Here is a 10,534-nt window from a genome sequence, read left to right on the forward strand (position 1 = left end):
ACATAAACGATAACGATACATGATAGTATATGGATTAATAAATTCAGATGAACCAGAACCAAGCCAAGACAGACCCTGAAGCCAGACCAATAACCAAGAAGAGCGTATTGACAGTACCAGCAGCTTCTGCATGTTGCAGTGGCACCGCTTTAGGAGCTAGAATCATCAAAACGCTTATCAAGTATCCGTTAGTTAATCCCAGTAAGCATGTCAATACCATTACAGGATCTCAGTCCTCAGAAACAACGGACCATGCAAGCAACCCCAAAAGAGAGGGTAAAACATCAGCCTCGCAACACAGCCGCCAACCGCGATCCTCTCATCCTCGGGCATGACCACAGCGGTCAGACATTTCCCAACTAAATCAAACACATTGTAAGCTGCAATGAGTAGAACAGGGTACCAATCTTTGAGACTCTCAGAATGAACATCCTCAGTGATGAATCCTGGAAATATCGACAGTGTCACAACGTATATGAGAATGATCCCAAAGCCATAAGATTTGACACTTTTGACAATTCCCCAAAGAGTCTTTCTCCACTCAGATCCGGTTAAAGAACCTTTCTTTAGTCTCTTCTCTTCGTTTATCGCCTTAGTCTTAACCTCATTGTAGTATTTGATCACAGGAAGTGTTTGTGCTATGTTGTAGAGCACAACACATTTCACCATCACAACAATTCCCACACTAAAGTAAAGATTTGCACTTTTTCTTAACCCATCAGGGTTTTGAGGATACATAGCTGTAGCTAAGATTCTCAACACTGAAGCAAGCACACCAGAAGCAGCAGTGCCAGCGACAACAGCTTGCATATACCTCTCAGGCAATTCACCAGCGACACCAAAAAGACCACCCTGCATAAAACTATCAGCGAGACCGGAGAAGGCAGCGACGACGGAGGTAACATCAAAACCTGCGTAGAGACCGATCTAGCCCTTAACGTAGACAAGATCAAGAACAGGGATGATTATCAAGCCGGTGATGAAGATGGAGAGACCAAAATTGATTCTAAAGCTTGCATGTCTCTTTTGCGCAAAGAAGACGACGATAACAAGAAGAGAAAGGAGACCGGAGAGCATGTAGACAACGGCGAAGATCCGATCGACGGCGGTGGAAGGGGAAAGGTAGGAGAAGTAATCGACGGCGGAGATGATTGCGTTCCATGGAAGAAGAGTAATACAAGTTTTTGTTAATAACAATGTTGTACTACAACAAGAACAATAAATAGTACAAAAAACCCAATGTGAAAATGTCTCTTCCCAACAAGCCTTTGAAAAAGAATTAACCTCCCAAATTGTGAATAGGTTCTTTTAAGTCCGACTGTCCGAGTGAAGAAAGGAAGAAAAGCTCCTGCTTACTTATTAGAAGCATTCTGCAAATACTTAAACCCTTAATTCTGAACTTATCGTGAATATTAGAGATAAGATTGCGAGTTTGCGACTATGTTATTTAGTTTTTAGACTTTATAAGTTCTCCTAGGAAAGGAAACCATGTTTAGGAATTGTAAACTAAACAAAAAAAAAGGAAATATATAGGAAACAAAAAAAGAACAAAAAAAGAAAAGGAAAAAAACGAGTTAGTCTATTTAAAGAGAGAGGCGATTACAAATCGATCATTCCATCTTTTTTCTTTCTAGAAATCACAGGGACCTCTCAAGTCTCAAGAACCCTAGAAGGATTTGTTTTGGGGTTTTGATTTAGGGTTTTCTGGTATTTGATTTGTAGTTGTTCTTTCTTTGTCTGCGCCATGGGGTGAAAGAAAGGTCTTACACAAATATTATCCAACAAACTCTGATCCGAGCAATGTTCTCCGGATCCAAAACAAGGTTAGAGCGATGCTTCCGTTTCGTATTCGATGCAACACATGTGGGAACTACATGGAGGCAGGTACCAGAATCAACTGCCTTCAAGAAGAAGTAACCGGAGAAACCTATTTAGTTATTAAGATCTATAGGTTTTACTTCCAGTGCAGTAACTGTTACGGGGAGCTGATATTGAAGACCGATCCAAAGAATTCGAGTTTTGTGGTCGAATCAGGTGCAACTCGCCAATGAGCAACACGAGGAGGAGAAGCAAGCCGATGAGAGTGGAGATACGATGAATTCTTTAGATTAATTTTCCATTTTTGCATATTGAAGTAGGTTTCTGGAATTTAACGAAGAGTTTATTGTATTTTAAATTACACCATTTTGGTTACATGATATGGAATAATTTTCAAGTTAAATAGCCTGCATCATTCTTCTCAAGTAATCATAGGGTTTGAGACACATAACCCCAAAAGGTATAACATTTTAACTTTTGTCATTATCATTGATCATCTTCCTTAATTCGACTTCATCTCAATGTCTGCATCATCTTTCGTAAGAGTGTCTGGAGAATCTCCCGGTAAAAGACCGAGAAGAGGCAGAGGGAGCAATGAGCTAAGATTGCAGAGAATAATAAGCGTTGATAGGTTACCGAAACTGTCTTTTGTGATGCCGAATACTTGAGTCAGCCCTGCACCCATAAGTCCACCTAGAACACTGCCTCCATTAGAGATTGACATGAGTGTAGCGAAGAGAGTTGCTTCCATTCCTTCTGGACACAGTCTCGCTGCTAACACAAGAACCGGCATGAATGAAGCCTGTGACAGTTTTTATTTTAAGCTGTCAGTGCATTGATACTGATACATTTCCAGTAATGCTGCATTAACTACATAACTAAAATCAGAGAATTCAAAGCCTTTGGGAAACTTAATGCTAACAAAAGCTTTAAACCTGAGCGAGGACTGTTAGGATTAGAGAATCTCCGATGGCAAACCACTCGTCGCTAATTCCCAACTGTCTGTTAAAACCTGACACAAGGATAACCTGCAAAACATAAGAGCGGTCCCAAGAGTTACTAATTGATTCTGTAGCAGGGATAGATGGCAAAGTTCTTCATGTAAAGTGCAGTTGGGACCAACCTGAGTCATTCCAAGACCCGTGCCAAAAACTGTCGTCGCGAGAAAGATTTTTCTCAGTGGAACAGTCTTCAGGAATCCATTGTACAGTCCTACTCCGAGCAACGATGCAATTGAGGTCACAAATTTAACTCGTCCCAGAAACTCCGGAGTAAAGCCAAGTTTGTTCGTACTGAGATGAATTTTAAACCAAATAACATAAGTTAGATTCTGTAGTTAATACTTAATACCATCTCAATGGATATGAAATAAGCCGATGACCAGGAACCAAGTGGAAGAGGACATACGTGAAGTAAAACATTGCAGAATCTGAGTGTGGTGTGGCTTGCCATAAGAAGATAAATAAGGTAGGGAGGAAAACATTTGGTTGCTTAATGGCACTCCATAGCTGAATCATGTTCTGCTTTGAGGTCTGAAGAAAGCCAGGACTGACCAAGGTTATGTTCTCTTTCTGCCCTAATGCTGGTTTGACCACACGTTGTTCGTTCACGAGAACAGCAACTGCTGAAGTTATCAAAGGTAGTAAAGCTGTCACCCCAAATACAAACCTGAGGTATAACAGCTTTTAGAATGCCACTTAGTTAGTTATCTATGCCACAGGATACCGAAAAAGAATAGCTACTGTATGCGCAAATTGTGTACTGTACCTTACACCATATGACTCCACCAGGGAGCCACTAAAGTATGAACTCACAATTCCACCAAAAGCCGAGGATCCCCAGCACAAAGACTGCAGAGATCCCGACACGCTTTGTGACTCACCACGAGCCCGTTCCACTACCATCGAGTCTACTACCTATGAAAAGTTAACAACCCAACAATTCCACATGCTGGAAAAACCAACTCTATCTTGGAACTCAACCAGGCTAAGTTAACCAGAATGGATTAGAAACCTTACCACATCAGAAAAGGCGACAGAGAGGGAACCAAGAAGTATACAAAAAGCAGCACTATATTTACTATCAACAAAACCAGCCATCAAACTCCACGAAAATGCACCAAGAAGTCCGGAGAGAACCAGATACGACCTCCTCCGATAGCCAAATAAAGGCACTGAATCACTGTAAAACAGAACAAGTTGCTATTATTGGCCACTACAGTTTCTTCAACAATAGAATCAAAACAAGTACAGAAGTGGTGAAGAACACATACCTAATAAAACCGTAAAGAGGCTTAACAAGCCATGGCAATGAAGAAAGACCCGTTATCACAGCTGTCTAGTCAAGAGGTATATATTGTCAGCCTATAAAGAGAATATTTTTTTATAAAAAGGAACTTCAAAAGCATCTCAATCAATACCTCAGCAGGATCAAGATGCAAGTCATCTTTCAAATAGAAACTAACAGCTAGCCTAGCGAGTCCTAAAACACCTTGAACAAAATACACCATAGCTACAGCAACATTGTCCGGTGATAATTCAACACCGTAAAACATGGCTCTGCTACTAAGACTTCTTCCTTTATTATTGTTACGAGGAGGCTGTGTTCTAATAACACTAGAAGAAGAAGAAGAAGAAGAAGTATCTCTGTCTCCTTCTACATCTCCTTCAGCTACACCTATACACACATTCCTCACAATTAAACCCAATTTCATGCAGCGATTAACGAATCCAATTTAGCTTAAAGAACTTACTGATCCTAGAATCTAGAAGAAGGCTTTCCTCGGAATTACGCCGGCGAGGAGGAAGCTCCGACATTGAAACTATGGATGACGACATATCTCTGTCAGGAGGTCTCCTACGAATCTTCCGGCGGTGAGATCGGACGGCGATTGAAAGGCGACGTGTCCCGTTGTTGGCGGAGGAGAGGAAGGCGGATGGCAAAACTGTAATTTGTGAAGGTGAGATTGGGATAGAGAAAAGTTTGGGACTCGCCATTTTTTTATTATTAAATGGTTTTGTGTAATTTTTTGCCCACTTTCCCTTTTTAATTTTTTTCCGTCTCTTGCGCTATGGAGAGAGTCTGAAGATTAAAAAAAATGTATTTTTCTCTTTTTTTTCTAATTTCGGACTTTTTTTTTTATTAATACAACATTTTTGTTTCTTTTCAAGATTTTTATATTTTATATTCTTTTATTTTTTCTTGCTAAAGTCTAAACTATTCAGTACCAAACATTGCAAAAAGGGGTGGCTGTTTGGGTACCATTGGATTTTGGGTCGGGTTTTCAGATTTTTGGTATTAGAGAGTATCAATTCATAAATCTCATTTGAGCACTTCTTTAAATTTGGGTAGAGATGTAATTGAAAGTCTTCGAAAAATATCTGAATTAATCGATAAACTTGGTAAAAAATATTACTTCAATTACTAAATAAGTATTTGAAAGATAGATCATAAAACATAGTTATTGTGTTTAGTTAGCTTTGGGTGTTTGGGCTATTAGTTTTCGTTTTGGTTTGAATCAGATATCACCTTTTACCCGAAGTATCTACTAACCCTCCAAGCTTCATTCAAATATTTATCTAGAATCGGTTTGATCGGGTTTGGATTTTTTTTCGATTAATGTGACAACAAAACAATTATATAATTATTCACATAGTATTCTAAGAAAACACCAAAATAAATAGTTACTCAAAAAAACATCTGAATTTGTATATAAGACGAATAAATTGTTTTTTCTAAAATACGTAATGTGAATGAGACTGATTGTGTGCCCCATAAGTTTCAAAGTATTTGAATGCTTAAGAAAGAAATGAAAAAAAAAAAAAACAATATAAGGACTTGTATTATTGTAGTTGTATTTTATGTATTTTCTTAAATGTCTATTATGTTTACGGAATTTAAAAAACGACCAAACAAGCTTTCGCCAAAGAACACGCACTTCACTTAGATCAAAAGCGAAGAATGGAAACTTTTTTTCAAGGAAGAAAAAGAATGATGAATGGTAGATAAAATATGTTGTTGTTCATCTCATCGTACCGTCGTAAAACCGCCTTTTTCAACCACACCTTCCATTCAACAAAACCTTATTGTTGCGTATTTGACCGTTCGAAGCAACAAGGAACGTTCTGTTTCCTTTTACTTGTTAAAAGAAAAAACATCAGATTATATAAATCAGATACATAGAACATAAGTTGTAAGATTATGATCAATTTATGTGTTTTTAGTCTCATCAATTTATCAAGAGAGCTAACTATTTTAAAGAATTCTCAAAGAACTATTTTAAAGAATTCTCAAAGAATCTTCATAAACCAAAAAGGAAAGAAACAATGTCAATGGAGATCGACCCATCTACTAAGATCAAATCCGCCGCGACTTCCTCACTTCCGGAGAAAATCCATCTTCGACCAATGACTCTCTCCGACATCGACGACTTCATGGTTTGGGCCACTGACTCAAAGGTCACGCGCTATTGCACGTGGGAGCCTCACACGAGCAAAGAAGCCGCGATCTCATACTTAAACAACGTCTTGTTGCCACACCCTTGGCTCAGAGCTATCTGCTTAGAAAACGACCGTCCGATCGGCTCGATCTCCGTCACGCCAGTCGATGAGATCAGAGGAGAGATAGGTTATCTCATCGGGAGCAAGTATTGGGGGAAAGGGATCGCGACGGAGGCTGTGAGGCTTGTGGCGGCGGAGATATTCAAGGACAAGCCGGAGATGGAGAGGCTTGAAGCACTTGTCGACGTTGATAATGTCGGATCTCAAAAGGTTCTTGAAAAAGTTGGGTTTGTGAGAGAAGGGGTGATGAGGAAATTTATGTATCTAAAAGGAAACGTTAGAGATATGGTCATGTTTAGTTTATTGCCTTCTGATTCTTTGCACTGATCATGACCTGAATTGCATCAACAAATATCAATCACATCAGATTTGTATAGATGATATATTGTATTTTGCTTTAGTTTGTATAAATCACATGTTATAAGTTGATGTGATGCTCTGTTTCCCCTTCTTCTCATGTTGTACGTAGTAACCTTATTTACTATTTTTATACCAAGATTATTTTATAATTTGAGAGTACAAGCCTTTTTCTTTTACCAGTTTATGTTCAAATATTTAAAAGTACAAATAAACTAAATGAAGCATGACATACTTGATTAACCAACTAAATTAAGTTTAACTGAACTACGTAACTTGATTCTTGCGTTGACTTACAGTGTACCAACGACCATTTGTACTACAATTATCAACAGTAACTAAAGACTCTAAAATACTTGAGAAACAGTTCAATCCTCTTTGGAAATGTGACCAGACACGATTTGTTGGCAATATTGGCATCTAGCTGGAAGCAACACGGTATGTTCCGACCAATACTTTGTTTGGCAACCAAGTAATTGTTGAAAGTCAAATGTCAAATGTAGACAACTCTCCACTCACACGATGACACGTCATCTTCAAACACTATTTAATCGAATAACTACAATACAAAACATTTAAACTTAAATCTATATAGCAAATGGTACTATTTTAGTCATTTAGTGTTATTTTTAAAGTCAATAAAGCTATAGGGACTAGGGAGGATCCTAATTGTTTTCTAAGATCGCGATCTGTCTATAAATGACACTGCTTAGACGTAGGAATGTGATATCTCAAACAATCATCATCCTAAAATGGAGATGGGCTCACAAGAAACACAACCAATCATGAGCTCTTCGCCTCCGGGGAGAATATCACTCCGGCCGATGACTCTTTCCGACGTCGACGACTACATGGTTTGGGCAACAGACCCTAAAGTGGCACGCTTCTGCACTTGGGAGCCTTGCACGAGCAGAGACGAAGCCATCAAATACATAACCGATCGTGTCTTGACACACCCTTGGCTCCGAGCCATCTGCTTAGAAGACGACCGTCCTATCGGCTACATCTTGATCATGGCGGTGGATGACATCAGAAAAGAGATCGGTTATGTCCTAGCGAGAAAGTATTGGGGAAAAGGGTTTGCGACGGAGGCAGTGAGGCTAGTGACGGCGGAGATATTTAAAGAATTTCCAGAGATTGAGAGGGTTGAGGCACTTGTCGATGTGGACAATGTTGGATCTCAAAAGGTTCTTGAGAAAGTTGGGTTTACTAGAGAAGGTGTGATGAGGAAGTTTCTATATATCAAGGGAAGTGTAAGAGACACTGTTATGTTTAGTTTCTTGCCTACTGATACTATGAAGTAATTGGATCGACAAAAATATTAATAAACATAGAAGTGATTCACATTCTATTTATATGTTGGAGTTAGTGTAGGACTCATACCCAAAATAGCTTCTCATTAATTACTCTTTGGCTTATTGGATGTGTGTTCTGTTTTCAGCGATGGTGTCAATCTAAGAGTACTCTTTGACAATACCTTGAATTGTTAATTTCTTAACCGGATCATACCCAAAATAGCTTCTCAGACCACTCCTCTTCCCCGTCTTCATTCTAGGTAAAGTTAAAGATTTTCCGGTGCTAGGGTTACATATAACCGACATCAACGCTGGGTTTTTCCTACCCTTTAAGATCCGTTTTTCAGTAAGACAGACGACGCCGTTGCTAGGACCAATGAGTCCACAGGCGTTGGGGAAATGTGCATGTAATCGATTGGCTGCACAAGAGATCTCATCATGACTTTGATGAGGAGACTACTGGTGTGAGGAGAAGAATACCATAATCATGTTTGCAATCTCCATTTCGAAAAAAGATTTGTGCATGCTATTTAGCACAAAATTTAGGCCTAAATATCGGAGGTTCGTCAAAGCTGATCCAACTTTTTTGGTTGCTTTTTTGTTTTGTATAATGAAAATAATCTGAATGTAAAAGATGTGGTTACAAAAGGTAGAGAAGAGTTTTAAATAGCAAAGATTATTAGCCTATTAGAACAATCTTTTGCTCTAGATCGAATGTATGAAACAATTATGTAAAGCGTTAAATAAGATCATAAGATTCATGAAGTATCCACATAAGTTTCACAACATCACAGATTCACCGGAAACAGAAGGATACATATCCAACAAGGAAACAAAATGATAACCAGCCAAGAGATGTGGAGATATAACGAACGACTCAAGTAAGATTCCCATGGTCTTTATGATGAAACTAGCTATGTTACAACACAATCTTTTCAAGTTATAAATTCCTAAAATGCTCGAATAAGCTCTACATTCTCCACATGATTTGAAAAGTCGTCAACAGGATAACCATTAAACTCTTGCATTCCTCTAACTCCAACTCTTACGACAGTCTTCTTCTCGACATTGTAGTAGAAAACATAAAAAGGATTACACAGAAATGTCGGCACAAACACAAATTCAGTTGTACCAACCACTCCAAAACAGCGTAACCCCTTAACTACATGCTGCCAAACAGGAGGATGTAATACAAAAACATGCTTGGACCATTCCTTTTTTTCCAAGTCTTGGAGAACCCACAAGTCAAAACTTGTATCTCTCCCATAAAAATACTTAGACATAAGAGAACCTAGTTTGCCACTGTAATTTATCAGAGTAGTTGCATCTTGCATCGGTCCAATGAGGTTAAGAAAGCTCAACTTGTCAGAAGTAAAATCAAAACAAACTACAAAACATTGGACGGAAGACCTGTCGACATTACCTATATAGTAAAAGACACCATCGATGCATATCCCTCCAGGTCTGGGAACATGGGGTAAGCAACATTCGACAATTCTCCATGATGGTTTCCCAATTCCAAGTGTCAGAACTTGAAACGCGTCATATCTCTCATAATCTCCATTTGCACCTGACATGGTAATGAACAATACCTTGAACTGTTTCTTAACTGGATCATACCCCATAAACTTAACCATATTCAGCCCAAGCATATTGCACTTGGGCTTCACTTCCGGCTTGCCTTCCGGTAAAAGTAACGATTGTCCGGTGCTGGGGTTAAATAGCAACGACAACAGTAGCACTTTATGATTAGCAGTTGTCTTGACACCTCTGAGAAGGACGAAGCCGTTACTAGCACCAACGAAATCATATAATCTGAGGGAAGGGGTAAAACGACTGGCGGCTACAGCAAAGGACGAGTTATTAACAGGGTTTTGAGGATGCTGTGTGGAGAAGAAGACGAACGCATACTCTTTGTCTCGGAAGATGAACAAGAGCTGCGGGCGGGGAGAAGATCTGGTCAAGTACAGCTCCGTGAAATCTGGGCGGCGTAGTACGGCGTTCCAGAGCTTCGACACGCACCGACATCTGGCTATAGACTTCGCCGGCAACCTCGAGAATATCTCCATCACGAGTTCGATTGAGATCGGCAACGAGTTTCCTCTTCCATTTACAAAGGTCATCGATCGCGTCTCGCGCCGAGAAATGTTCTGACGCCGTGATTTCATCATGGTGGAGACTGTCAGACTGGAGACACTGTAGTAAGAAGAACCCTAGACCCGCCTCAGATCCTTCAATGTACAAAAACAACAAAAAACTTTAGTCTCACTTTGCACTAAACACACAGTATACTAGAGTTTAGGGTTCCTCACTTTCTCTCTGTTGTCAAAAATCTTTGGTTTAGAGAAAGCCCATCTAGCCCAAACGTTCAGGCCGTTTATTGGATTAGGATTATAGAAAAAAAAAAATACAAAATCTGGAAACATGCATGGATCAAGAATTCAGAGAAGAAGACATTCACATTGTCACATATTTAGTGTATAGCACTCTTTTTTTTTTTTTTTT

At 39.3% G+C, this 10,534-nt stretch overlaps 4 protein-coding genes and 1 pseudogene across 5 annotated transcripts; 2 read left to right on the forward strand and 3 right to left on the reverse strand.

Moving 5' to 3' along the window:
* LOC104704290 lies at positions 1-2,128 on the reverse strand (annotated as a pseudogene).
* On the reverse strand, positions 2,124-4,863 carry LOC104700252 (folate-biopterin transporter 1, chloroplastic-like). The gene is made up of 9 exons (XM_010415734.2): positions 4,571-4,863; positions 4,238-4,494; positions 4,091-4,155; positions 3,837-3,999; positions 3,586-3,734; positions 3,226-3,486; positions 2,942-3,110; positions 2,754-2,846; positions 2,124-2,620 (listed from the first exon to the last, which is right to left on the reverse strand). Exons 1-9 carry the CDS (start codon positions 4,812-4,814, stop codon positions 2,321-2,323), a joined length of 1,701 nt encoding a protein of 566 aa, XP_010414036.1. The 5' UTR covers positions 4,815-4,863; the 3' UTR covers positions 2,124-2,320.
* LOC104700253 (uncharacterized N-acetyltransferase p20-like) lies at positions 5,893-6,861 on the forward strand. Its single transcript, XM_010415735.2, has one exon. The coding sequence runs from the start codon at positions 6,144-6,146 to the stop codon at positions 6,702-6,704; it is 561 nt and encodes a 186-aa protein (XP_010414037.1). The 5' UTR covers positions 5,893-6,143; the 3' UTR covers positions 6,705-6,861.
* On the forward strand, positions 7,414-8,908 carry LOC104700255 (uncharacterized N-acetyltransferase p20-like). Of its 2 annotated transcripts, XR_002032844.1 has the most exons (3): positions 7,414-7,987; positions 8,176-8,590; positions 8,824-8,908. XR_002032844.1 is itself a non-coding variant. In XM_010415737.2 (1 exon), the coding sequence occupies exon 1, from the start codon at positions 7,487-7,489 to the stop codon at positions 8,036-8,038; it is 552 nt and encodes a 183-aa protein (XP_010414039.1). In that variant the 5' UTR covers positions 7,416-7,486; the 3' UTR covers positions 8,039-8,797. The 2 variants fall into 2 exon arrangements, 1 of the variants encoding a protein (XP_010414039.1); XM_010415737.2 differs by lacking the exon at positions 8,824-8,908 and having other exon boundaries at positions 7,416-8,797.
* LOC104700254 (putative F-box protein At2g19630) lies at positions 8,980-10,152 on the reverse strand. Its single transcript, XM_010415736.2, has one exon. It carries the CDS (start codon positions 10,150-10,152, stop codon positions 8,980-8,982), a length of 1,173 nt encoding a protein of 390 aa, XP_010414038.2.

This window comes from Camelina sativa, chromosome 7 (genome assembly GCF_000633955.1).
Source record: "Camelina sativa cultivar DH55 chromosome 7, Cs, whole genome shotgun sequence".
NCBI classification, from domain to species: domain Eukaryota; kingdom Viridiplantae; phylum Streptophyta; class Magnoliopsida; order Brassicales; family Brassicaceae; genus Camelina; species Camelina sativa.